Source organism: Aplosporella prunicola (genome assembly GCF_010093885.1).
Source record: "Aplosporella prunicola CBS 121167 unplaced genomic scaffold K452scaffold_3, whole genome shotgun sequence".
NCBI lineage: Eukaryota > Fungi > Ascomycota > Dothideomycetes > Botryosphaeriales > Aplosporellaceae > Aplosporella > Aplosporella prunicola.
Genome location: NW_022983531.1, coordinates 446,119 through 472,287, shown reverse-complemented (window position 1 = coordinate 472,287; position 26,169 = coordinate 446,119). Strand labels below are relative to the sequence as shown.

The window sequence follows — 26,169 nt, the reverse complement described above, 5'->3', positions numbered from 1 at the left end:
GCCTCTGTAAGCTCCGGGGTACACCACCATCTATCCCGAGTCTTTTTTCTTTTATATAGCTCTGCTGTCACGCCGAGCCCCTCTTTTTCCCTGCAAACCCTCTGTGCGCTTGACGCGCTGAATCCACACGTCACCGCAAAACCCTTTCACCATGTCGTCTGCGCAGGCACAGGACCTCAGGAAGGCCGAGGAGAGACACACTGCCAATCTACCCAGCACCGCGGCAGCTCAACAGAGCGACAATGTTGCTCATGCTTTGGCCGGTGCTGGTGGTGGGCTGCTGTCCATGGCTTTAACGTACGCTTCCTTTGACCCCGCCACTGGATAGCATCTTGCTAAGTTAGGCAGATATCCCTTGATTACCCTCTCCACCCGTGCTCAGGTCGAGTCCAAGCGCGCTCAATCCTCCGCCCTCGATGCTGTCCGCCACATCCTCAAGCGTGAGGGCGTTGCCGGCCTCTACGCCGGCTTAGAGTCCGCCCTGTTCGGCATCAGCGTGACGAACTTCGTATACTATTACTGTGCGTAGCAAGTCGCAAACAATCGCCCTCCTCTCCATAAAAGGCTGATAGTTCGCAAGGGTATGAGTGGACTCGTTCGGGTTTCGAACAGGCAGCGGTGCGGACCGGCCGCGCATCGAAGAAGCTCACGACCATCGAGTCGATGATTGCGGGCGCTATTGCGGGCAGTGCTACCGTCCTGCTCACCAACCCCATCTGGGTCGTCAACACTCGCATGACGGCTCGTAAGTCCGAATCAGAGGAGCAGGTCCTGCCTGGCTCAAAACCCGTGAAGAAGCCCTCAACCATCGGCACCCTCCTCGCCATCATCCGCAACGAAGGCTTTCTGCGTCTCTTTGCTGGTGTCATCCCCGCCCTCGTCCTCGTCATGAACCCCATCCTCCAATACACTATATTCGAGCAGCTGAAGAATGCATTGGAAAAGAGAAGGCGCGTAACACCCACGGACTCCTTCTACCTGGGCGCCTTTGGCAAGCTGCTGGCCACCAGCATCACATATCCCTACATTACGGTCAAGAGCCGTATGCACGTTGCTAGCAAGGAGGGCCCCAAGGACGACATGAGGACGAGTTTCCGTCGTATTATCAACGAGGAAGGCTGGGCCGGCCTCTATGGAGGTAGGCTCCTGTTCCAACTGTTTTTGTTGCCTTAACTAACACGTTCTAGGAATCGGGCCCAAGGTCACTCAGAGTGTCATCACTGCTGCCTTCCTCTTCGCGTTCAAGGATGCCCTCTATGCAGCGACCGTGAAGGGCAGACGCCTGATTGCTTCCAAGAAGTAAGCTATCAGTGTCATACACATCGCCGTAACAGGCGTTACGAAGCACAATGAATAGCAGCCAGGATCTATTTGATCCATGATCATGACAATGGGCTAGTGTGAGATATTACGATCGTCTTTTGTCTCTCCCCGGTAAGTTCGGGTAGCAATTTGTATATGTGGCATCAGCTTCCTGGAAAGGAGCTGTGTCGGCTTTGGATGTGCGTATGCCGAGCTGGTCTACTACTCCATCTAAGTTGATGGAGGTTCTGTACTCGAGGATAAAGGCGCATTGTAACAATCAGTGTCAACTGTTGCCAAAATTCGTGTAATCTACGTGTATTCAATAAGAGTTCAGTTGCGTGTGATCGTTTTTGACATATACCTACACTACCATCATCATATCTTGCAGTCCGTTGAGTACGAGGATTCGTGGCAAAACCATTTCCGTTAATACGAAGAGAAATTTAATCCATTTCTAGCCCATATTTTGTGGTCATTTTGTTTTGTCTTCAGGTACATTGTATTTGCGAAGGGGTGATGAACCGTAGAAATCCTAAAGTAAAGATGGCATCATGTCCACAGAACTTGTTGTACGTCGAAGAATGAATATATTTAAGCATATATTTTGGCTGCTCACCGTGACACAACTTAGGCTCACAGTTCGGAGATCGACACCGGGGAGTTAACTCACCAACAAGTTGAGAAACAGCCTACCTATGAATATGTTCATAGAAGCCATATTTTTCGGTCGCATGCATTTATGTCAACATGAGACCTGCGTCAAAACGTGAACATGAAGTGATGCACGTGGACACAGCCAAATGAAAAAGTGGTGCAAACGAAATCGTGACCGCGAAAATCGGCCCACGAAAATTGCGAACGAAGTCAGGATCAGAAGCTTAAATATAGAGTTGAGCTTTGGCGAGCGTACCCAAAATTTTTACTGGTACATTTATGCAATAAGTGAAATAAATTTCCAACAACTTGAAAAAGCTGCGTGGCGCAGCGGAAGCGCGCCGGGCTCATAACCCGGAGGACAATGGATCGAAACCATTCGCAGCTAAAGTTGTCAATCTTTTTTGCATTTTTTTCTTTCGCGCTAGACAAAGCGCTCAACGTTTTTCGCTTCGCTGGGGACACAGGGCGGGCCCAGGGGCGTCTCTGGGCGGGTCCCCTTGACCTCATCTTCCCTGCCTCTCATCTCGGTCCGGACAACTAGCGCTCCCGATGCCGATGGTCCGCGCTGGCGAATCGCTGCTTTCGCAATGGACACGACAGCCTTCTCCTCGGGATTTGGAAACGAGGCGTCGGATTTAGCTTGTGTGGCTGCCTTTTTCTTACGTGAACAATGCTTGGCTGAGGGATGCTGCCGCGGAGTTGTTGGAATAGGGGCGGCCACGCCCACCCTCCAGAATAGGCGGAGCCGTGGCACGACGTGTCTTACCTAAAAGTCTCGGACAAGAAGGGCGATTAGATGTCCGATGCTTCGGTCTCCACACCATGACGAATGCCTAGCAGTAGGTAGGTAGCAAGGGAGTGCATTTTCAAATGTTTCAATTTTGATATCTCCGAGTGTCCAACGGACTACCGTTCAGCAAGCAAGGCGAGAACCGCTATTGCAGATGCAACTTTCAGCCATCACTCCCGCTCAGAGCGCCAGCTTTTGTTTTCCGGAATGACCGCTTCTCCGCCCTGCCCGTATGCTCCCAGTATGACCCACTGAAACGCTGAGCACCGCAAGCTATGCAGATTAAAGCAATAAGAAAAAAAAAAAAAAAAAAAAAAAAAAAAAAAAAAAAAAAGAGCAAACCGCCATATTCTATACTGTTACAATAAGAGCGGCGGTGAATTCCCGTGCCGCTCAATATGCTTGAGCTCGGTGTTGGGTTTTGCAAGATCAATTATGCAGCCCACTACAAGATTCTCGTTGAGCAACAATCAAGATGTCCTCACATACCAGGCAGCTGGAAGCCAAATCCCGGGACAGCCGGAGGGACACCAATGTTCTGAGGCTCAGGGCGATGCTCCTGAGAGCGAGGGTCGGGACCACGGACATTGCGAGGTCCGCTAGGATCGTAGCCACCACCACGGCGACCACGGTTTTTGAATCCTGGCTCGGGACCCATGCGACGGCTGATGGCTGCAATGATGGTCAGCTTATTTCATGTATTGGGTGAGAACTGTAAGCTTACCTTTTGATGACACACCGGCACCGATCTCAATGTCTGGCTCTTCAATGACCAGACCTGTCTCCAACGACCGTCCGCCAGTGCCGCCGTACTCCGAGTTGATAACCCATTTGCGGTCGGCATCGGTGAGACACTCAATTGGGATGACGCTAATGCCGGTGCTGTAGTCGCTGCATTCGCGAGGACCGAACCCGACGCCCCATCGAGTCTACGAACTGTGAGAAAATGTATGGATGATGAGATATTACTGTTCTTACCTGACGCGCCTTGTTCAGGACCTGAGGGTCCTTCATCTTCTCCATGCCGAGCTTGGCTTTGACCGAGTCTTCACGGTTGGCCATTTTGACGAAAGCGTGATGCTTATCACGGTTGACAATGCACGTTTGGACCTCACCAAACTGACCGAATATCTTTCTTAGTTCGCCTTCGGTACCCCTGGAAAATCATGTCAGAACAAACAGGATATGGTGCGAGCTCGTCGGTAACTTACGAAACACCCCCAACGAACAAAGTTCGGCTGAGTACTGCGGTAACTGTCAGTATTTGCGCTACAATAGCTGAAGCTCGTGTAATTACCTTTGATGGCACCCTTGGGGAGGCTCTGGTCGAACTGAATATACTTTTCCTTCTTGTTCTGCGGGCCGTTGTTCTGCTGACCGGAACCTTGTCCGGGGCCTTGACCCTGGCCCTGGTTCTGGCCCAGGCCCTGGCCCTGGCCCTGGCCCTGACCCTGACCCTGACCTTGTTGCACGGCGGGTGAATTACGGTGCTTGTCACGTCGATTCCTACCTTTCCTCCCACGGCGTGAACTACCAGTGCCTTGCTCGGGCGGTTGGCTGCCAGAAGCGTTCCCACCGCCATTACCAATACCACCACCGGCGTTGGGTTCGTAGGTGCCATAGGTTGGACTTTCACGACGGTTCACTGGAGTACGCCGACGGTTGCGATCCGGGGAGCGACTACGATCACGGTCTCGGTCGTGTCCACGAGCATCGTCCTCCCGAGTTCTATACTCTTGTGCACTCTGCCCCATGGGCTGTTGGGCCTGGGCATTGAACCCAGTCTGCGCTTGCTTATTGAGAGCAGCAGGACCAGTCGGAGGGGCTACTGGTGCAACTGCTGGAGCGGCCTGCTGGGGTTGCGCTGCGCTCATAGCCCCAAGAATCTGAGCTATCTGTGCCGCAGGCATTTGTTGCTGCATTAGAGCGCCTAAGAACTGCATGAACGCTTCAGTGCCACCAGGCATACTCTGGAAAGCCTGAGGCATGATCTGGTTGAGTTGGGCAACGTTCGCTGCGGGGGGCGCAGACGGTGGTATAGTCGATCCAGCGACGCCATTACCTTGTCCGTTGACCTGGGGTACATACGATGGCATGGTCGGAGCAGTCATAGTCTGGCCTACATTCTGTTGCTGCTGTGGGGTAGTTGAAGTGTACTGCATGCCGTTCTGGTAAGGCGCGTTTTGCGCTGGCACAGTCGCCTGTCCTATGTTTGCAAGGTTGGCCAGCAATGAAGCAGTGCCGGATGAAGCGCTCGCAGGCGCTGCTATTGGTGTTTGTGTTTGAGGTGTTGAACCAAGAGAAGTTGCAGCATTTACCGTGGCATTACCAACAGGGGTGCTTGTCGACGGGAGGACTGCTAGGACAAGGCGAAACATCAATCCAGTGTTCTTTTGGAAATGGTGTCGGCACGAACCAGATGTCTTACCTGTTCCTAGACGCTGCTTGAACTCTGCAAGCATGTACTGGGGAAATGTGTTGCCGCGCTCCCAGATGTCGATCATCTTAACAATTCTCTCCTAATTTTTGGCACGCCAAAGTCAATACTGGATGTACTTATGCTGCCTATGCGTCGCAACGAAGGCGGCAGCGCCCAACCGTTCACGGATATTATGGGCGTACCTTTTGATCGGCCGGCGCGGTTTGAATGAGGTCATGCATGAGCGTAGGAAGTACTTGGGTCGCGAAAGCTACTCCGATGGTATTTGGGCTTTTTGTGACATCGCCAGCCGGGTCTTCCCTGGACTGGCGAGCCTTCTCGACCCACTGGCGCACGACGGCATCGAGGACATACAATACGCCAAGCTTATGAGTAGAGGGAGTGGTGGTGAAGCGGTCGCGAATCGTCTGGACTATGGAGGGGGATTGCTGTGAGAGAGAACAAAAGTCAGTTGCGGGTGTGCGCAGAGCGTGGAGGGCGGAAGATCCTACGTTTACGTTGGCGATGCAGAGGTTGGTGATGGCTGAGATTTTGGACTTGTTGGCTCCTGGGGGCTTCAGCGCAGACAGCGACAGCAGCAAAGTGTTCAGCTCTTCCATGGCTGACATGTCTACTCCTACGTGGGCAGCGCCCGGACCCGACTCGAACAAAGGGCCGCTTCAGTGGTGTTCTGGGGCCTGTTGAACTGAGCACCTAGAGGGACTACGTCACTGGGTTCACCGGGCGTGGAGTCAACTCGGACGCCTTGTCGCGCGCACCGACGGGGTCGCGATGCAGAGTGTGAGAGCTGGGCCGAGGTCTCGTGCTGAGCCGGAAGCTTACAGCGGCTCACTCGAGCGCGGATACGATCAAAGGCTTACTGGCCGACAGCTGATATGGCGCGAGTGAAAGCGAGAGTTGTGCGCGGCTGCGTGGCGATGGTTGTGCTGCTCCGCTTCTTCAGGAGGGAGGAGCTCTCTGGGGGATCCAAGGCAGGCCGCCAAGCCGGGCGAGTCACGGGATGCGCTGCGCGAGTGAGAGCGACCTTGGGTGAGCAGCAGCGCGTTGGGCCTGGTGCCACGAGCGAGCGAGCGAGGCAGATGCGACGTCAGCACCGTGTCGGACAAAGGCTGCAAAAAACCGTCTCACACACAGCGACCGTCGCAAGTGATGTGCTGCGCGCGCGCCTCACCCGCAACCCGCATTTCTTCGTCGGATGTAGTTCGGAAGGACTGACGGAAGCGCGCGCAGTGACGCACGGGGTCGGCCATTCCCGATCGCCGGCCGAGGACCTGCCTTCAAAGCTTTCTGTTGTTTCTCCGCCATCCTCCTCCATCTTTCTCCATCATTCATCCATCCATTTCCCTCCTTCTTGCCCACCTTCTCCCTTCACAATGGCTTCAGCTCTGCGGCTAGGCTCTGCCTCTCTGCGCTCCGCCGTCAAGGCCCCGGCCCGCTCCGTCGCCTTCAACGGTCTCCGCGCCTACTCCAGCAAGACCACGGTATGCCTCTTTGTCAAGCCCTGCCCGACTTCCGCGCTGACCCGCCGCCCCAGTCCCTGAAGGAGACCTTCGCCGCCAAGATCCCCGGCGAGATTGAGAAGATCAAGACGCTCAAGAAGTATGTCGCCGCCTCCACGCTTCCGCTGCCCGCCGCAGCCCGCTGACGTAGGACAATAGGGAGCACGGTAGCAAGGTCGTTGGCGAGGTCACCCTCGACCAGGTCTACGGTGGTGCCCGTGGCATCAAGTCCCTCGTCTGGGAGGTGCGTAGACTTGCCATTGGCTGCCATTGCCCCTGCTAACAATCCCCAGGGCTCCGTCCTCGACTCCGAGGAGGGTATCCGCTTCCGCGGCAAGACCGTAAGTTTTTCAATTCACATCTTCAATGGGCTCCCACTGACCATCCTCAGATCCCCGAATGCCAGCAGCTCCTTCCCAAGGCCGCTGGTGGCCAGGAGCCCCTCCCCGAGGGTCTCTTCTGGCTTCTGTTGACCGGCGAGGTTCCCTCTGAGCAGCAGGTCCGCGACCTTTCCGCTGAGTGGGCTGCCCGCTCCGACGTCCCCAAGTTCGTCGAGGAGCTCATCGACCGCTGCCCCAACGACCTCCACCCCATGGCCCAGTTCTCTCTGGCCGTCACTGCCCTTGAGCACGAGTCTTCCTTCGCCAAGGCCTACGCCAAGGGTATGCCCAAGGCTCAGTACTGGGAGCACACCTTCGAGGACTCCATGGACCTCATTGCCAAGCTCCCTACCATTGCCGCCCGCATCTACCGCAACGTCTACAAGGACGGCAAGGTCGCTGCTACCCAAAAGGACAAGGACTACGCCTACAACCTGGCCAACCAGCTCGGCTTCGCTGACAACAAGGACTTCGTCGAGCTGATGCGTCTGTACCTGACCATCCACTCCGACCACGAGGGTGGCAACGTCTCTGCCCACACCACTCACCTGGTCGGCTCTGCCCTCAGCTCCCCCTACCTCTCCCTGGCTGCCGGTCTTAACGGTCTTGCCGGTCCTCTCCACGGTCTTGCCAACCAGGAGGTCCTGAACTGGCTCACCAAGATGAAGAAGGCCGTTGGCAACGACCTTAGCGACGGCGCCATCAAGGACTACCTCTGGTCCACCCTCAAGGCCGGCCAGGTCGTTCCCGGCTACGGCCACGCCGTCCTCCGCAAGACCGACCCCCGCTACGTCTCCCAGCGCGAGTTCGCCCAGAAGCACCTTGCCGACGACCCCATGTTCAAGCTCGTCTCGCAGGTCTACAAGATCGCTCCTGGCGTCCTCACCGAGCACGGCAAGACCAAGAACCCCTACCCCAACGTCGACGCCCACTCCGGTGTCCTCCTCCAGTACTACGGCCTCACGGAGCAGAACTTCTACACGGTTCTCTTCGGTGTGTCCCGCGCCCTCGGTGTCCTTCCCCAGCTCATCATCGACCGCGCCGTCGGTGCCCCCATTGAGCGCCCCAAGTCGTTCAGCACTGAGGCTTACGCCAAGCTGGTTGGCGCTAAGATTTAAAGGGGTTTGGAGGAGTATAAAAATTAGATGGATGGGCAATTTGTGTATACCAACGTAGGATGATGGATGAATATGTTTCTGGGCGTGGCCGATTGGCCTGCCTGGAATTGTAGCGTGTAATACTATGTCCGGACTGGATCCAACCGTGTAACCTTTTTTTGTATTTGCTGCACGCCTCGTTGAGGGTTGAGGGGGGGTGATGCAATGAAGCATAAAGTGAGTTAGATTGGTGTTGCGGCGCAAATCCTCCAGCTGCCCGTAGCTCCCGGCGCGACGCCACCAGCAATGGCGCCGCGGCCAATGAGGCAGCGCGGATGCAGACGCCGCAAAAGCAAACGAGAGCGACCGTGTCTAGCCGGCAGTCGGGGAAGTCATGCTAGCATGCTAGCGGTGAGGCGGGGACCGGGTTGCGCCATGTTGGGGCTGATCAATGGGGCTGAACGGGCTTCCGTTGAACACTGGAGAGGATCGCTGGGGAGCCGAGCGCAGTCGGACATTGAGGTGCTCAACAAGCCGACAGGATGCGAGCTGGCCATGATTTACCTGATGTGCACCCGCAGGCTCCGGTTTCTCCCTGCGACAGCCAGCTGTAACCGCGGCTGCGTGCGGTTATCTGGCGGAGTACTGGAGCGGGCCCCGTCAAAAGCGTCCCCCGGTCTCGTCCCCAACTGCTTTGGAACCCTGCCCCATTAAACTTGGCAAGAAGCTCCGACGCCATCCCGCCCGTGAGCGGACTCAGCCCGCTGACTATCTGACGCTTAGGTAGGGGACTTACGTCTACTCAGCCCGCTCGCCTACCCACACCCCCCCCAAATAACTACATTCCGTCGGGCCCTCTTCTCCTTCCTCCCTCCTCCATCACACTCCCTCTTTGCGAAGAAGCACCCTATCGCCTTGGTCAGGCCCCCGCAAACAGCAGAAGCACCTAGATCATGTCCTCTCCCGCAGCCACCATAGCCGGCGCCGATGCGCCCCCCAAGCTTGAGAAGAAGCCCGTCAAGTTCAGCAACTTGCTGCTTGGCTCGGGTCTGAACATGTTCGAAGTGTCGACGCTGGGCCAGGTAAGTCGTCGCAATGTCGCTACGTCGTCATCGCTGTCGCATACTAACGTCGTCTAGCCACTGGAAGTCACCAAGACCACCATGGCTGCCAACCGGGCCGATGGCTTCTCAGGTGCCATCGGCCGCATCTGGGCTCGCGGCGGTATCCTTGGATGTAAGCTCGACGGACCCTTCCCCGATGAATTGATCCGAGCGTCATGCTAACATCCCCCCGACAGTCTACCAAGGTCTCATCCCTTGGGCTTGGATCGAGGCCTCCACTAAGGGCGCTGTCCTCCTCTTCGTCGCCTCCGAGGCTGAATACCAGGCTCGCGCGCTCGGTGCGAACTCCTTCGTCGGCGGCATCTCTGGCGGCATGGTCGGCGGCCTGGCGCAGGCCTACGCGACCATGGGCTTCTGCACTTGCATGAAGACGGTCGAGATCACCAAGCACAAGGTCGCAGCTGCGGGTATGAAGCCTCCTGGAACTATGGAGACGTTCATGGACATCTACCGCAAGGAAGGTATCCGTGGTATCAACAAGGGTGTCAACGCTGTCGCCGTACGCCAGGTCACCAACTGGGGCTCGCGCTTTGGTCTGTCGCGTGTCGCTGAGACGGGCATCCGCAAGGTCACAGGCAAGGAGCACGGCGAGAAGCTGGGCGCCCTGGAGAAGGTCATTGCCAGCACTCTGGGTGGTGGTCTCTCTGCCTGGAACCAGCCTATTGAGGTCATTCGTGTCGAGCTTCAGAGCAAGGTCGAAGACCCCAACAGGCCGAAGAAGATGAACGTCGCCAACGCGGCCAAGTACATCTACAGCAGGAACGGTATCAAGGGTTTGTACAGGGGCGTTACCCCTCGTATTGGTTTGGGCGTTTGGCAGACGGTTTGCATGGTTGCTTTGGGTGATATGTAAGTTTTGCCCCACTCCTTCCCCGCACCATCTTGCGGCAGTCGGCTAACCCGCTCAACAGGGCCAAGGAATGGGTTGAGAAGGTCACCGGCGAAACGGTCACCGCGAAGCACTAAAAGGCGTTAGGGTTGGCTCAGGATTGGTCTGTCTGGCACGAATATCAAAACCGTGTGGACAGGAGAGCCCCGGCGGACTGATGATGAGCAACGATACGCTCTTGATGCGAGCTTGCACGCACATGCACTTAACCGCTATGTGTAGTGTGCGGATATGTTTCCTTATATTTTTACCTTTCTTTGCCTTATGGGCAAGATGGATTATAGACTTTAAACTTGACTGGGATTTTGTCTAGCTTTTTCAGATCGCATCTTCATTCCACGAGTTGTGAGCGAGAGTAATGCGTCTCAACAATTGATGGTCCAATCCCTACGACAACAAGTGACATTACTAACACAAGGAAGATAAGGAGCGCTTTATCGTCGCAATCCTTTTCATACCTAGTGTGGCGCTTTTACAGCAGTTTTCATAGAGCCTGTTCCGGCACTGCCAAGTATACCTAGTCTGTAGCTTGTGAAACGCCAGCAATGAAAAACCCGTCCTTCTGATTGACAAGGTAAAAATGTATGTTGCCGAAGATGACAATAACGTGATTGCACATGTCGCCGAGGTACCAAGAGGGAAAAAAAAGATATGCAAAAAAGCAAAAGAGAACTCCCCCGGACAGGCTTGAACTGTCAACCTCCTGATAGCCAAACGACCTAAGTCATTTTAACAGTCAGACGCGCTAGCCAATTGCGCCACGGAGGATTCGTGGTTGGAGTTCTCACACTTTTATCTATGACGTATGACTTCTCACATGATACAGCCTTCGAAAATTCCAGAGCACACCAGGACGCTCGAAGGGGCCGAGGTTGTCACGTTGTGAACCCACTCGCGTGTCTGTGGATCAGTCGCATCCGGTGCACAGGTTTGGTTTTCCACGCGCCCTTGGCGCGGTACCGTGGGGAGAGTGCCAGACATGCTGTGCGGATCTCTCGACAAGCTTCCCCCCCGGAATATTGTGTGATATTAAGGGGGCTGGATAGATTTGCGTGCAGGTACGGCCGTACAGCAGATGATTCGCAGATCGCTGGCGACACGGAAGCAACGAGGGCAGCCATGACGGCTTGCTGCAGTGGGTGTTGGCGTGGGCCGAAAGCTGGCGGCTCTTTCACGCTCCAACGTACTCCACCACCGATAAGGCGTGAAGAAAATGGGAACGGGCAGCATCGATCATTCCGAGACCTTGCCCCAGGACATGACTAACGAGGCGCTCAGCACGCGTGCTTCTTCCCCGCGAAACGCTAGCTAGCATGACCCGGCGCGAAGCTCACGAGAACTGTTTTTTCTCCAGGTTTCCGGGGCCACATGACTGGGTGAGTGGTGCCTGCCTGAAAGCCGATCGTGAAAGGGCCTCCACCTGCAGGGCTCGGGGCTAGGGACAGACCCTTTACGCTACACCGTTAGCATCAGCTAATCCTTGGCCACCCAAGAGACGCAAATGATACGAGTAGAGAGACGCAACAACGCAGAGTCCAACCTGTTCCGGCGAGCGGGCTGATGCTGCCGTGCCCATGCTGCTGATCGCGTCTGCGCCCTGGTCACCGCTGATTGGAGGCCGAGCGCAGCTCCAAGTACCCGGGGTACCCTAACGCGCGACCTGGCCTCCCGTCACTCGCAGCAGCAACTCCACAGAAGCAGGTCGATGTGATCCACTTGAACCCTTCTTGGCTAAACCTGACCCGTCCTCGTCTTACCGTCGCTTCCTGCATTGCTGGCTGGCCCGACTAACGTCACCGGGCCTACTTTCTCTCGTCTGCATAACACCGCCATCTAATCGTGGAGACGGGCTGCTCCATTCCAGCCCACTACACCATCAGGATTCCTTCCTCAAGCGCCCGGAGGCCGGCCAACATTCCCCTCCACACCTTTTCTTCTTCACGACGTGACAGCTCTGACCAGGGCCACCTGCTTCGCTCATCGGCGGACGAGAAGCGACATTCCTCGGATTCAGACTTCTCCCTCTGGAGCGACACCGGCGACCTTGTCGACCAGTTAGCCGACGAGGAGGACCCCTTGCAGATTCGACTTCGCCGATCCCAGGATCTCGACGGCTCTTCGACACACAAACGACACCCATCCAAGAAGCGTGTACATTACGACTCCTCCAGTCGCAGCAACGAGAAAGCTGGACGCGTTAGAAAGGAGGACATCGTCGTCCCGACCCCTCCACGGCCCATTGCCAACCGAGGCGAAAGGCTTCTCGCTGCCATCATGGCTCCCAATGATGGACCCAGCCGGATTCACGGCTTGCACGGCAAGAAGCTGATGTGCGCACCACCGGTCCATTATTGTGGAGGATGTATGGGCTGACCATCACATGCAGTTACTTTACCAGCGTGTTTGTGTCGCTGGGTGTCTTTTTATTTGGCTACGACCAGGGCGTCATGTCGGGCATTATCACGTAGGTCCCCAGTCGGCACATGTCAGAAGTTAAGCTGACCAGTACTTTCTCAGAGGATCCTACTTCAAAGACTCCTTCAACCAGCCCACCCGCGCCGAGATTGGAACTATGGTAGCCATCCTCGAGGTCGGGGCATTCATATCATCGCTGGGTGTTGGAAAAATAGGAGACGTGATTGGACGTCGGCGTACCATTTTGTACGGCTCGCTTGTCTTCGTGGTAGGAGGCGCTTGCCAGACATTCGCTACTGGCATGCCCATGATGATGCTGGGCAGAGTCATTGCAGGTCTCGGCGTTGGCGCGCTGTCGACAATCGTCCCCGTATACCAGTCTGAGATCTCACCACCCCACAACCGCGGCAAGCTGGCTTGTGTTGAGTTTACGGGCAACATTTGCGGCTACGCGGCTAGTGTGTGGGTAGACTACTTCTGCAGCTACATCAGAAGCGACTGGGCGTGGCGCATTCCCCTGCTCATGCAATGCGTAATGGGCGGTCTGCTCGCCGTGGGTAGTTTGTTGATTTGCGAGTCGCCAAGGTATATACTACAATCAAGAATGTCTTCATGCGGCAAAAAGGATGCTGACGTTGCACAGGTGGCTGCTCGATAACGACCATGACGAGGAAGGCATTGTCGTCATCGCCAATCTCTACGGAAAGGGTGATATACACAACCCGAAGGCTCGCGAGGAATACCGTGAGATCAAAATGAACGTCCTCATCCAACGCCAGGAAGGCGAGCGCTCTTATTCCGACATGTTCAAGAGATACTACAAGCGCGTCTTCATCGCCATGTCTGCGCAAGGCCTTGCTCAGCTGAACGGTATAAATGTTATTTCGTACTACGCCCCGCTGGTGTTTGAACAAGCCGGTTGGGCTGGCCGCGACGCGATCCTGATGACCGGTATCAACGGACTCAGCTACCTTGCTTCCACAATTCCACCCTGGTACCTCGTGGATTCCTGGGGCCGGCGATTCATCCTACTTTCCGGCGCTGTGGCTATGATATTCTCGCTGTCAGCCATCTCGTACTTTATTTATGTCGATATTCCTATCTGGACTCCTCGATTGGTTGTCATCTTTGTTATGATCTACAACGGAGCTTTCGGAGCATCATGGGGCCCCATTCCTTGGTAAATCCCGGCAACTTTCTGATCACGTGCGAATATTGACTGACGATCTGTAGGCTTTACCCTCCGGAAATCCTTCCGTTGAGCATTCGTGCCAAGGGCGCCAGTCTAAGCACTGCTACCAATTGGGCCTTCAACTGGCTTGTTGGTGAGATGACGCCTATCCTGCAAGAGTGGATCCAATGGCGCCTGTACCTCTTGCATGCCTTCTTCTGTGCTGTCAGTTTTGTTGTCGGTAAGTCGACGTTTGTGGATAGTCTCCGCTGCTCCGAGCTGACAGTGTTTTAGTCTGGTTTATCTACCCCGAGACTGCAAACGTGCGCCTGGAAGATATGAACTCGCTCTTTGGTGACGCTACCTCGCAAATGCCGACGCCGGCGACGCTCGCCGAAGCCGAGTCTCTCTTCAGCGGCGGGCGCGGATCTCCCGTCCCGTCACTGGATCTTCGTCGCCCTGGTCAGCTTGGTGCTGACAATGCTATTCCCGGTCTGGACATTGACCCGCCGAATGTGCAGGTGGAGGGCGGCAAGCCGATGCTCCCAAGCAAGACCTCCAGCAGTGTCACAGAAGGCGTCGGCGGCTGGATCTCAAACATTATTAAGCGCAACAAGGACAATGGTGAGGGCGACAGCCAAAGTAGTGGGTACCGGAGAGTCGAGCAGAACGAGGATTAGGGAATTGATGGATTTTTGTCGGTCACTGGTTGTCGACGCGAATGAGCATAGGGGAGTGGATAGAGGCGTTTTTATGGGCGAAATTTGGCTAGACAAGCATGATCAAAACACAGGGTTGCATGTTTCTCGACCTGTAGACGGGGAGCGAGGTTTTGTACATCAGGCGCAAACATACACCTTACAGAAAGCGCAACCAATCATGGAATTTGCACTGGCCTCACCCTTGGCTCCTTGCGATGGCGGCGTGCGCGCCGGGAACTACGAAACGTGTCCCCTTGATGTTGCGGTTAGCGTGGCCCTTGCGTGCCTTGCCCCCCCGAGGATCGCCGTGCGCGTACTAAGCTCCTCTCCCTGCTCTTTGCTCAGCTCACATTGCGAACCACTGCACAGAGAGCGGAGCGACGTTGCCTGTCCTCTGCTTCGTACAGCTTGTAATAATCTCTTCTTTCCCTCCTTTACTCTCTCTTCCTTTCCTCCATTACACCCATCCTCGGGCCCGCGCATCTACGGCTGAGCTCTCCCCGAGCTACTGAGGGGTTATCTTTGACCAAGCATGGCTTCGCAAGGCTATGCCACCGGAGCAGAGGCTCAGGCAGAAGGCTTGCGCCGAAGAAACATCCCCAATGGCGATGGTCAAGTTGGCTTGAGCCCGCAGGCAGCGGAAAAGAGCAAGCAGAAGGTACGAATGCGTCCACCGTGGAGCTTCAGCACCACCATCCTAGTCAAACTTCGGAAGGCTAACGACCAACTCGCACGGATACAGTCCAAGAGCTTCCTCCAGATCCTCGATGAGACCGAATATATCTGGGCGCCTATTATGTTCACCTTCCTTGCCTTCTTCACCCGCATGTACAAGATCGGACTCTCCAATATCGTGACCTGGGATGAGGCCCAGTAAGCTCCGGCTCGCACCCCAATATTTCCTCGTACATTCGAGGCTGACAATGCTCTAGCTTCGGAAAATTCGGATCGCACTACCTGAAGCGTGAATTCTATTTCGATGTCCATCCTCCGCTCGGAAAGATGCTCGTTGGCCTGTCTGGCTTCCTGGCTGGTTACAATGGATCCTTTGAGTTCAAATCCGGCGAGACCTATCCCCCGGAGCTCAACTACCAGTTTATGCGAATGTTCAACTCTACCTTCGGCGCGCTTACCATCCCGCTGGCATACTACACCGCGAAGGAATTGAACTTCAGGAAGCCCGCCGTTTGGCTTTGCGCGCTCATGGTTCTCTGCGACAACTCGCTTGCGACCATCAGCAGATTTATCCTTCTGGACTCGATGCTGCTGTTCTTCACTTTCACAACCGTATTCTGCTGGGCGAAGTTCCACAAGCTCCAGAAGGACCCTTTCTCGCCTGAGTGGGGCCTTTGGTTGATGTTGACTGGTGTTTCGATTGGCTGTGTTTGCAGTGTTAAGTGGGTCGGTTTCTTTGCTACCGCATTGGTGGGTATCTACACCATCGAAGACCTCTGGAACAAATTCGGAGATCTGAAGATGCCAAAGGGCGAGCTTGCCGCTCACCTCGGCTTCCGTGTCTTTGGTCTCATCCTCATCCCCATGATGGTTTACCTCTTCTCTTTCTGGCTTCACTTCTTGGTCCTTGAGAACAGCGGTCCTGGTGACGCCCAAATGAGCTCTCTGTTCCAAGCAAACTTGAAGGGTACGGAAGTTGGAAAGGACAGCCCTCTCGAACTTGCTTATGGATCTCGCATCACACTCAAGAACATGGGTTACGGAGGAGGTCTCCTTCACTCCCACATTCAAACTTTCCCTGAGGGATCCCAGCAGCAACAGGTTACCTGCTACCACCACAAAGATGCGAACAACGAGTGGTTCATTTACCCCAACCGCTTCGACACTGATTACCACCCGGAGGAGGCTCTTCGCTTCCCGAGCAACGGAGACCAGATTCGTTTCATCCATGCCCAGACCGGTCGCAACCTGCACTCCCACTCCATCCCTGCTCCCGAGACCAAGGCCGACTACGAAGTTTCCGCTTATGGTAATGTTACTATTGGCGATAGCAAGGATCACTGGACTATTGAAGTGGTTCGCGATGCAGCCTCCAGTGACTATTCGAAGATCCGGACCTTGACCACTGCTTTCAGATTGAAGCATAGTGATCTCGGCTGCTACCTGCGTGCTGGCACTGTGAACTTGCCGCAATGGGGTTTCAAGCAAATCGAAACCACGTGCGACAAGAAGAACAACCCCAGGGACGTGTACACTCACTGGAACGTTGAAAGCCACTTCAACGAGAGGCTGCCTGCCAGCGAGCCGGGTTCTTTCAGGTCTCCCTTCTTCCGCGATTTCATCCATCTGAACGTGGCTATGATGACTTCTAACAACGCCCTTGTTCCTGACCCGGACAAGCAGGATGATCTTGCCTCGGCTCCTTGGCAATGGCCCATCCTTCACGTTGGTCTTCGTATGTGCGGCTGGGGTGACGAAAGTAAGTTTCTTAACGTTCCTCCAAAAGTTGAAATCGTCACTGACATATGTAATTGTAGCTGTCAAGTACTTCCTGCTTGGTAATCCCTTCGTCTACTGGTCTACCACTGCTTCACTCCTTGGTGTCGGACTCTTGGTTGCTTGGTACCTGATCCGCTGGCAACGCGGTTATGACGAGCTCAAGCCCGCCGAGATCGACCAGATCCATTACTCTGGCCTTTACCCTGTTCTTGGATGGTTCCTGCATTACTTCCCTTTCATCGCCATGGCGCGTGTCACCTACGTCCACCACTACTTCCCTGCTCTGTACTTTGCCATCCTCTCCTTCACGTTCTTGGTTGACTGGACGACGAGGAACCTGCGTAGGCAGCTGATGTGGACCATCTATGCCGTCCTCTACGTTCTGACGGCTGGTCTCTTCATCCTGTTCAAGGACATCACGTTCGGTATGGAGGGCGACAACAAGAAGTGGGGGTACCTCAAGTGGTTCAGCACGTGGCGCGTTACGGACTAAGCGCTATTTTCTGGATCATCATCCATGCTTAGGGTATTTGATAACGGATTGGGACAGTGGTAAGAAATGACACAAAACAAAAATTCTTAAACGGGCACTGGGCCCGAGTTTGATGCGTACAGGTTCTGAGTTGAAGTTCAGCTTGTATTACTTCCTTATCCAAGGCTTTCCTTATCTTATGTCTAGCAAATGCAAATTAATTGTTACCCTGTTCTTTGCTTGCGTTGCCTGATTATCAGTGAGTGCACAGTCTATATATATATTCGTAATGCGTGATTGGAAGGTTAGTAGGCATTCACTTTCATTTGTGTATTGCTCTTGGCAGCACGGATTCCCCATCTGCTTCATGCCTTTAACTTAAACATCCAAGGGATTGAGGTCTGAATGCAACTAACATTCTCATCTACTCGGCTCACATCCCTTCTGTGCTCCTGCTAGAAATGGCAAGAATGCATGGACATGTGTGCCGTAATCCTTGTTGAGCCACATATGCTTTATTTGAAGTGCCGAGTGGATGTATTAGATGTACGAGGACTTGACACTCGAGCCTGATTAGATCCGACTATTGTCTAAGACTAACGTCCGTCATCGCGAACCGAGATCTACCGTATAGCGAGATAGAGGACGATATAAGCAGTCCCTACAAAGTACTTCTTGCCTAGCTCCTATCCCGAGTCCTAGGTATGGGTGAAAAGGTCTTAGAGCACGCATAGACTCTACATATCTTAGCTGGGTCTCTTCTTCTACTCCATATAAATATTACCATCTCGCTTCACGGTGAATCTCGCTTTACGGTGACGGACGTTACTCTTCATGGACTGGCCTACAATCTCGGCATGAATACATTTAAAACCCAACTCTGTAACGCATGCTAACTCCGAAGCAGATCACTCTCAAAATGCATTTGCACACATTCAATGTCACAGTTCGACACCATACGTGACAGCAACAACTTCGCCTTTCACGACCGACGCAGATTGACACCTTTACAACTTCTGTCAACTACTGTGAACATCTACTTTTCCATGTCCGATCCTTTGTCACCCCGTCTTACCCCCCCCCCCCCCCCCCCCCCCCCCCCCCTTCGCCCTCCTTGGGGGTCCTGATAATGCCGATGTCATCGTAGATTGGTGCTTCTTTGGTGTCGTCTTCGGTCAGAGGACGCACTAGTTCCAAGTTAGTGAAGGGTTGCTACGGCCAACGAGAGATATGCTTGAGCTGTGGTGGCAGGCTTTAAAAATCTATACGCACTAATTTCTCCCAAGAGTCTATCGTCATCTTCTTCGTCTTCTGTAGCTTGCGTTTGTAAGTGCGGTTTCTATCGTTGATCAGCGGTGAGTGGTTCTTACCTTCCATCTTAGGAGGATTCTTGTCCTTGTTCTTGTTCTCTGGTGGTTTCTTGTATTTGCTCTTGTTCTCTGGCTGGTTTTCATTCTTTCCATTGCTCTCTGGTGCTTTCATGGTGTCGCGGTTATCTCTAGTGCCTGCCGTGAGCGTGTAAGTAGCTTAGGGATATGAAGAAGGAAGTAGATAACCTGTGAAGCAAAGAGGTCGAAGAGAGCTGTTGAACTGGATAGAGAGCTGCCAGGTGCGAATATATAGGCAGTTGGGCTGATTAGTCAAACCTACTAGTGTTGCAACAAACAGCCTACAGACAGGTGACTGTTCGCTCCAATCAAGCGCGGGTCACCTGCTGCGTGCTTATTTGACCCAATCAGAAGCCTGTTTGGCGTAGTGCGCCCTTGTCTGTAGAAGTGGAGATTTAATATTTAAGTAAATCTTAACTTTTCTTGTCAGCTACCTCCCTTTTCTGTATAGAAGACAGGGAATATAAATCGTAAATCCTCGTATATTTGATGCACACTGCAAACAAGCACGCAGAATACTAAATAAGACACCTATTTGCTTAATCCAACAGGGGTCGCCTACTGCGTGCTCGGTTGTTGGCCTAGTAGAGTAATATTATTAACTTGGTACTAAATCAGACATCTGGTTGCATGCGGTGCTTGTTTGTTGCAACAAGCTTTCTCCGTGAGCGGGTGTCCAGAGCGGTTCTTTTATAGCTTCTTTTTGGATACCTTCCCAGACGGCCGTGATGCTTGGGATTCGAGTAGCCTGAGCGGCTACCAGGTTCGGGCATACGTTGTTATAATCGTATATTAAAGACCGTAAGCGAACAGTCTCCGCAAGTACAACTTATATAAACTGTCAGTCAAACGTGAAAGGAGAATGTCCCGTGGTCTCAGTGGATTTCTCAAGGATCGATACTAGCGAAGTGATTGAGAAATTCGATATTGAGAGCAGGCTGCTATCACGTCGCTTGGATGACCTTTTGCCAAAGATGCTTTTCAACTACCAGAAAAAGCTAAAGGAGCGATCAGAGAAGGTGTTTTAGTGTATAAGAGCTGAGATGTGGACCCTCGGGAAAGTGTATATTGTCTTGAGAGTCTGTGATGCGGAACATTATTCGCATTCCCAATTATGTCTTTTTGTTCTCTCTCATATTCCGTCTCTTCAGAACTGTTTTACATTACCCTTGTCATAGCAGTTGTAACCGTCTATGCTATCTTACTTTCTGACTATTGTCATCAGTCATTAGCTGTTTCTCTTAGCGACGAAAGTGACATAATCTCACAGGAAAGCAGCAAGAAGATTTCCTTTCTCAACCCACTCCTACTGTCTGTCAGGTGCGGAGACCCAAAGGCCAAGGAATGATGAAAATGAATACTAAAAGTGAAATGATTAGTGACAACTCATTCGAGATGGTCTGTGTGGCTAAGTGTGACAAAGGCTGCATGGATTCAAGGTTTAGGAAGAAGAGACAAAGGTATATCTTCTCGTAGTACCATGAGCTATTTTTGTGCTACTGTCAGATATCAATCACGACTTGCTCAAGGTGGCTTATGCAAGGAACGGAAGTTACCTGTAGTAGTGTGCAGGGTGCGCGGGTAGCCGCTTGAAACAGATGTCGTCACTGCTTCTTGTGTCATATTTAGAGGGATTTCCCCTGCGGTTGACATGGATACGGTTCCGAAGCGATGATTTCCTAGTTTCATATTTCTTTTGCTCGAAAAGCCATTGGTCCCAGGAGAGCAAAAGTAGAAGCCAGTCTTCCGAGCTCGTCTCTCCGAATACGCAACTGCACCCAAAATAGGCCAGAACCCTTGTCCCACCAACGGTTCTAAGGTTCCGTCGCGCAAGATCCATGGTTTACGACAGGAGGTCCACCTGCGGGTTCTTGCATATTTCTCGTGCCTCCCAGCATCCGTCTTGTAACACCTGACAACGGACACTCCGATATCTGACGGCTCAACAACAGATGGGCTCAGCTCACCGCCATTGCCACTCGGCAGCCGGCATAAGTGACCGCGGCTGCCATAACCCCGCACTCCTAACGGCATTGACACCAAGTCTCTAAATTCGTTTTAGGACTGACGGCATGCGGGAGCTGGCAGCCGGCAGGCCTGTGGTACAACCACGCCATTGTTGCAGGAAGCTTGTGCCGTACTAGTAACCTGTGCATGGGAAGCTTGTTCGAACGTGCTCGCTTGCTTGCTGCTGTCAGTTCATGCCCAAAATAGACAGTTGGGAGTTCCCAGCCAGGACATTGATGCAAGCTACCACGAGACGATCCCCCTAACCGGTGCGGCCCGTTTAGATTAGATGCTGATGACCGGGGAAGTTTATCCAGAGAGCCAATGTCAACACCCGTCTGTATGAGCCAGCCCGGCTGCTCGGAAGGGACCCTCGCCGGACAATAGCCGACCTGAGGACCCGATGGTGACATGGGCGAGACAGTCTTGGACCGCGGCGCTGACAATTAAACTCGTGTCATCGGGTGGGAGGGTCCTTGCATGGAACTTCCAAGATGATTTGCTTTATTAAAGATCAGTACGTTGTGTATACAGTCAAGATTGGTTATGACGTTAAAGATAGTCAGCATACCTTGGCTGTTATAACGAGAAACATTGTAAAAAGTCAATGCTAATTTTAAAAGTTGGAAGCTACTGACCAACTGAAACGTCTTAACCAGGTTTGGCTGTATGGGTAACTCTGACTAGATGACAGGAGATGCTTGTACTGTTGTTTAATATTTAAAACTGCTATATTCAGTTGTTGCTTACCAAAAATACTGTCGGCAACCTGTATAAACACAACACAAGCAACGCAGTGCCAACGTTCTCATCTCCAACTAACGCACTCAGAAACACACAAGCTTCATGAGATCAGAAAATTGGCCTTCTGCGGGACCCGTGTATGCGAGTAAGTTCAAACAGCTCCCATCGCATGTCCAAACTCAAAATCGGCAAGACTGTTTCAACTCCTAGGTATCGAATATCGTGAAAACCCCAAAACTCCTCGGAACTAGTACAGGACCGCAGCATTATTTCCTTAGTGACCTCTGGGCCCCCAAGCGGCTCTCAGGTAGCAGAACCAGATAGCGAGCCAACAGCGAGTGGTGCCAACAAAGACCTCAGCTCTTCCTCGAAGGCAGCTTGGGCAGCTCGATCTTTCCCATTTTTGCCACCTGGGCACTGCCAACTTTCTGCATCTGCACCACAGCATCGCCCAATAAAACACGTATTGCGCCTTCCAACCGTCTGTCCCTCTTCCTTCGCATCCACAGCAATATTATTCCTAGAATGATCATATCTGCCGCAATCAGCTTCACCGAGAACCAGCAAAACCAACCGATCCAGGCGATAAGTCTGTGTTTCTTCGAGTGATTAAAGAGGCGTCGAGACTCGAGTTGTTCGCGCAGTGCAGCTACTTCGGCAGTCATTTTGACAAGGGCCAGCTCCACGCGACATCGCCATTTCTGGTCGCTAGTAGGCCTTGATTGCGAGGCTAGGCGTTCTCGAATATTGCCGCCGTTATCCAGGTGTTCTTCGTTGCCAGCATTCTGAGGGTCGTGAACGTTGACGAACTCCTCTTTGTCGGGATTTTCTTCTTCACCCGGTAGAGGCGGGCTCAGTACTCGCATTTGTGACGCCCTCACCCGTGATTGCTGGGGGTAATCGGCCGAAGCGCGTGAAGAGCCAAAGTGCGGGTAAGAGTGCGGGGGACCAGGCACTGCTCCCAAATTACGCAGAGGCGACGAGGAGGATGAAGAGGGCACGTTCGATTTGACCTGGTCCCACACAAACTCAAGCTCGGCGACAAGCTCGCGCGCGTCCGGGGTTGGAGAGGCGTATTTGTGCATAGTGTCTATGAGAGTCGTGATGTAGCGGCGCTTTGCCTCGGTGCGCGAGAGGCCGTTTTGCTGTTTCCAGGCTTCCCTATCGACCAGAAGTTTAGTGAACGGGTTTGTTCGTCCGTATGCGGTAGCAAGTACCATTTCTCGCGCGCTCTGTGTGTCTCCTCTCCAGTGCCTTCTGGTTGGTCCATGATACCGTCGACATCTCCCTCTATAGGACGCTAGTGTTAGACATGCGCCATGTGAAATCGATCCCTGAAGTCGGCGAGCATACCCATGCTCTGTTTGTACAAGCCGTAAAGCTTCAGTCGGATGGCAGCCGGCGGCTTTTCCGAGCCAATCCGTATCTTGTTGACGGTGTTGAGGGCATGGCTGAAGACTCTATCTGGAGCAGCATAGGGGTATGCGTTAGTGAGGTGTGGCGACAGCGGAGGCGTTGGCATGGTGTTGCTTACCCACAGAGTCCGACATATCAAGGCCAATGCGGTGTGATGACGGGTCTCATGAAGGTTGACGTATGAGATAGAGTCGGGCGATAAGCTCCGTGAGACGTGCACGGAACGTGAATGACGGGTTCGAGCGGCGGGGAGAGTCGTTCATGGCGTTCGGTCTTGCGGGCGAGCACGCCGTTCACACATGCCCGCATGTCATGCCGCATCCTGCCGCGGCTAGGAGGAGCAATGGTAGCCGACACGCTGCCGCAAAAAGAGCAAGTATGCCCGCATCAAGCCAACTCCAACCGACCGAAGACCGCAACCATTTTTCCATCAAAATTGGTTCATATTACGCCCATATCTCTCTATTGAATACTCGACTCTCCAAAAACACGTCCTTCACCAGCTGGGACGGGGCCGTCGGCATGCCTGCGGAGCAATTACTGGCCGGAGCGTCCACATCAAACCACCAACCCCACAATGGCGCATGAACCGTCATTTCGCCAGCGGACAAAAAAAAAGTGAAGCTAACAGCCACATGGACTGCCTCCAGTCGGAGTCGAACCGACGGCCTCGACATTACTAGTGTCGCGCTCTACCACTGCTGCAAAGGGTGTTAGTGAATCGTTGAGACATAGAGTTGTGAGAGGAGAAACGTACAGCTATAGAGGCTTAGTAAGCTGTGAGAAAATAATTTGCTTATCGGCTTAAGTACAGACAGCACACGCTAACAGCCTTTCTCGGCCAGCTCAGACAACTCAGCGCCACGTAGCTCGCTATCGCAAGCCAGCCCAGTCTGAATGCAAGCGATGTTTCTCCTCCAAATGCTCAAAATGCGCTCATATGACCCCACCACCTTCCAAAACGACAATCACTGCTAAATGGACAATGACCATGTGCTCTCCACGAGCTGCTGAGTGTTCGCGCTATAAGGGAAAAATTTAGAAAAAACCTGAATCTCTCGACCGCTTGTCGTATGCTGTTATGCAAATCCTGCTTGGGCCTTCTGTCTGTATTGCTCGAAAGATCTCACGTCTTCCTCTTTCCTTTCCTTTCGAGCTTTCTCTGCTTCCCACTCCTCTTCTTCCTTTGCGATCATTGCATGGAATTTGTGTTGTTGTCCGCGGGAAACGTATGTCAAGGGCGCCTTCCTACGCGCTGCTTCCCTAGTTACAAGCACGTGTTTTGTGGTACTGCCTGGCGTCTCGTACTGGGCTTCTCCCAACAACCTTTCCATGACGGTTTTCAGACCTCGGGCCCCAGTTCCCATGCCAGCGGCAGCCTTGGCAATCTCGCGCAATGCACCCGAGGTAATCTTTAGTTCGATGCCACTGAGCAGAAATAGTTGCTCGTATTGTTTGACGAGGCTGTTGCGGGGCTCAGTGAGCACGCGCACAAGTGATTCCTCGTCGAGTGAGGAAAGTGCGGAAGAGATTGGTATACGGCCGACAAGCTCGGGTATCATACCGTACTTCTGCAGATCGGCCGGCTCAACAAGATCAAGTATGTTGAACTCCACTTGACGAGAGCTTTTCGGCGCGTCCGCGGGGGTTTCGGGCAGAAAATAGGGTAGGTGTTTTCTAAAAAGCGCCTCCTCGCCCTTAATAGTGGTATCATGGCTGCCGGACTCAGGGTTGGAAGCACGAACTGGCGCACCAAAACCGATGCTGCCCTTGGAGATCCGGTCCATGATCGTTTTGTGCAATCCAATGAATGCACCGGTACAAATGAAAAGGATGTTGTCCGTACGAACACTGAACGTCTCCCCTTTTGCAGATGGAGGTTGCCCCATGTTTGCGCCGCCACCTGCTCCACTTGAATTACCTCCTGGTGGATTGTAGCTATACCCTGGTCCTTTATTGGCGCTACGCTCCTGTTTTGCCTGTACCTGTATCGTCGTGCCCTCGATTATCTTTAGTAAAGCTTGTTGCACTCCTTCCCCGCTGACATCTTTTCCGTGGCTCACTCGTGCCGTGGCAATCTTATCGATCTCATCCAAAACTATTATACCTCGTTCGGCGGCGGTGACGTCATAGTTGGCAGCAGCGAGCAGCCTTTGCACACAAACATCGGCATCTTCGCCTATGTAACCGGCTTGTGTGAAGGGTGTACAATCCGACATGCTGAAAGGAACTTCGAGCACGCGAGCTAGTGTCTTGGCCATGAGCGTTTTGCCAACGCCAGAAGGGCCGAGGAGGAGGACATTGGACTTTTCGATCGTAAGAGGGCTGTTATCAACGATGGGCTCGGCGCCAAGCCTGTGTTGCAACGGCTGCGGTGGCGGAGGTGGGGGTTCGGGCGCATGCAATGCGTCCCATGGGTTGGTTGTCCGCTGCTGACCTGGAAACTCATCTGCGGGATATAGTGTCAGTTCGGGCACGCTAGGCGTCACCCTGAGCCCTCCGGGAGTACCTTCGACAGGATGCCTATGTATCATTTCCCGTCGCGCCTGTTGCGCAGCCAACTCCTGGGCCTCATCCTCCAGCCTTTCTATTTCTTGGATGCGCTGATAGTGATTGTATATGGCCACGCTCATGACCTTCTTCGCTCGCTCCTGACCGATAATGTATTGATCCAGATGGTGCTTCAAAGCCTTGGGAGTTAATCGTGGCGCCCCCACAATGCTGGCTCCGCCCAGAGGGCCTCCGGTGGGCTGACCGGGCTCATAGACGCCAGTGAAACCCTGATTCGAAAAATCTGAGCGGTGGTATTGGCCGGAAGAATGGGAGGCAGCTGACGTGCTAAAGCTTCGGCTGATGGAGGCGAGGGCAAGGCATGATAAGCGGGCCTGGGGCGAGATGGTGATGGTGAGACCTCCGGCGACACAGGCTCTGGGCATCTTGTCGCTTGGCCCCTGGCGTATGTTGTTTTATGAGGTCGCGGTAGGGTGCAGCGTGGGATGAAGGCGGGCGCTCATGGGGGGTTGACTCAAGCTCGGCGGGGTGTCTCGGCGATAAGCTGCGGGCGGGGACAAGGTGGGCGGGGGCGCGGTGGGAGTCTGGCGCGGCACAAAACGGTAAGGAAGAGGTTCGCAGGCAGCAGCGGCGGGAGCAGCAAAGCAAGAGGGAGGCAAAAGAACAGCAGCGGTGCAGTGGACAGGAGCCGGTGTCGGGGTGGTTTAGC

At 53.7% G+C, this 26,169-nt stretch overlaps 8 protein-coding genes and 3 non-coding genes across 11 annotated transcripts; 5 read left to right on the top strand and 6 right to left on the bottom strand.

Moving 5' to 3' along the window:
- Nucleotides 1-21: 21 nt before the first annotated feature.
- Nucleotides 22-1,648, top strand: K452DRAFT_263550 (uncharacterized protein). Its single transcript, XM_033538650.1, has 4 exons — nucleotides 22-297; nucleotides 349-521; nucleotides 581-1,138; nucleotides 1,188-1,648. The coding sequence occupies exons 1-4, from the start codon at nucleotides 152-154 to the stop codon at nucleotides 1,301-1,303; spliced, it is 993 nt and encodes a 330-aa protein (XP_033401756.1). The 5' UTR covers nucleotides 22-151; the 3' UTR covers nucleotides 1,304-1,648.
- Nucleotides 1,649-2,275: 627 nt separating this feature from the next.
- On the top strand, nucleotides 2,276-2,347 carry K452DRAFT_t26. Its single transcript has one exon. It is a non-coding gene; the product is annotated as a tRNA-Met (tRNA).
- A 504-nt stretch (nucleotides 2,348-2,851) lies between these two features.
- K452DRAFT_105033 (uncharacterized protein) lies at nucleotides 2,852-5,933 on the bottom strand. Its single transcript, XM_033534961.1, has 8 exons — nucleotides 5,684-5,933; nucleotides 5,375-5,620; nucleotides 5,181-5,271; nucleotides 4,050-5,111; nucleotides 3,964-3,997; nucleotides 3,731-3,908; nucleotides 3,477-3,681; nucleotides 2,852-3,424 (listed from the first exon to the last, which is right to left on the bottom strand). Exons 1-8 carry the CDS (start codon nucleotides 5,798-5,800, stop codon nucleotides 3,234-3,236), a joined length of 2,124 nt encoding a protein of 707 aa, XP_033401755.1. The 5' UTR covers nucleotides 5,801-5,933; the 3' UTR covers nucleotides 2,852-3,233.
- A 632-nt stretch (nucleotides 5,934-6,565) lies between these two features.
- On the top strand, nucleotides 6,566-8,189 carry K452DRAFT_294653 (uncharacterized protein; the record flags this gene model as incomplete). The annotated part of the gene is made up of 5 exons (XM_033541721.1): nucleotides 6,566-6,673; nucleotides 6,727-6,791; nucleotides 6,851-6,935; nucleotides 6,985-7,032; nucleotides 7,083-8,189. 5 exons carry the CDS (start codon nucleotides 6,566-6,568, stop codon nucleotides 8,187-8,189), a joined length of 1,413 nt encoding a protein of 470 aa, XP_033401754.1.
- A 1,530-nt stretch (nucleotides 8,190-9,719) lies between these two features.
- K452DRAFT_348684 (uncharacterized protein) lies at nucleotides 9,720-14,666 on the top strand (the record flags this gene model as incomplete). Its single annotated transcript, XM_033545551.1, has 8 exons — nucleotides 9,720-10,065; nucleotides 10,147-10,263; nucleotides 12,196-12,511; nucleotides 12,568-12,645; nucleotides 12,699-13,181; nucleotides 13,240-13,776; nucleotides 13,830-14,008; nucleotides 14,062-14,666. The coding sequence occupies 8 exons, from the start codon at nucleotides 9,720-9,722 to the stop codon at nucleotides 14,445-14,447; spliced, it is 2,442 nt and encodes an 813-aa protein (XP_033401753.1). The 3' UTR covers nucleotides 14,448-14,666.
- Nucleotides 10,854-10,949, bottom strand: K452DRAFT_t16. The gene has a single exon. It is a non-coding gene; the product is annotated as a tRNA-Asn (tRNA).
- Nucleotides 14,667-14,810: 144 nt separating the features above from the next.
- On the top strand, nucleotides 14,811-17,626 carry K452DRAFT_242521 (glycosyltransferase family 39 protein). The gene is made up of 4 exons (XM_033537871.1): nucleotides 14,811-15,126; nucleotides 15,211-15,341; nucleotides 15,401-16,902; nucleotides 16,961-17,626. The coding sequence occupies exons 1-4, from the start codon at nucleotides 15,001-15,003 to the stop codon at nucleotides 17,413-17,415; spliced, it is 2,214 nt and encodes a 737-aa protein (XP_033401752.1). The 5' UTR covers nucleotides 14,811-15,000; the 3' UTR covers nucleotides 17,416-17,626.
- An 839-nt stretch (nucleotides 17,627-18,465) lies between these two features.
- On the bottom strand, nucleotides 18,466-18,904 carry K452DRAFT_315301 (uncharacterized protein; the record flags this gene model as incomplete). Its single annotated transcript, XM_033543851.1, has 3 exons — nucleotides 18,765-18,904; nucleotides 18,667-18,711; nucleotides 18,466-18,581 (listed from the first exon to the last, which is right to left on the bottom strand). The coding sequence occupies exons 1-3, from the start codon at nucleotides 18,874-18,876 to the stop codon at nucleotides 18,466-18,468; spliced, it is 273 nt and encodes a 90-aa protein (XP_033401751.1). The 5' UTR covers nucleotides 18,877-18,904.
- A 2,588-nt stretch (nucleotides 18,905-21,492) lies between these two features.
- K452DRAFT_242518 (uncharacterized protein) lies at nucleotides 21,493-23,211 on the bottom strand. The gene is made up of 4 exons (XM_033537870.1): nucleotides 23,068-23,211; nucleotides 22,887-22,997; nucleotides 22,751-22,823; nucleotides 21,493-22,694 (listed from the first exon to the last, which is right to left on the bottom strand). The coding sequence occupies exons 1-4, from the start codon at nucleotides 23,081-23,083 to the stop codon at nucleotides 21,890-21,892; spliced, it is 1,005 nt and encodes a 334-aa protein (XP_033401750.1). The 5' UTR covers nucleotides 23,084-23,211; the 3' UTR covers nucleotides 21,493-21,889.
- Nucleotides 23,212-23,590: 379 nt separating this feature from the next.
- K452DRAFT_t15 lies at nucleotides 23,591-23,660 on the bottom strand. Its single transcript has one exon. It is a non-coding gene; the product is annotated as a tRNA-Thr (tRNA).
- Nucleotides 23,661-23,712: 52 nt separating this feature from the next.
- Nucleotides 23,713-26,139, bottom strand: K452DRAFT_283318 (uncharacterized protein). The gene has a single exon (XM_033539755.1). The coding sequence runs from the start codon at nucleotides 25,883-25,885 to the stop codon at nucleotides 24,029-24,031; it is 1,857 nt and encodes a 618-aa protein (XP_033401749.1). The 5' UTR covers nucleotides 25,886-26,139; the 3' UTR covers nucleotides 23,713-24,028.
- Nucleotides 26,140-26,169: the final 30 nt, after the last annotated feature.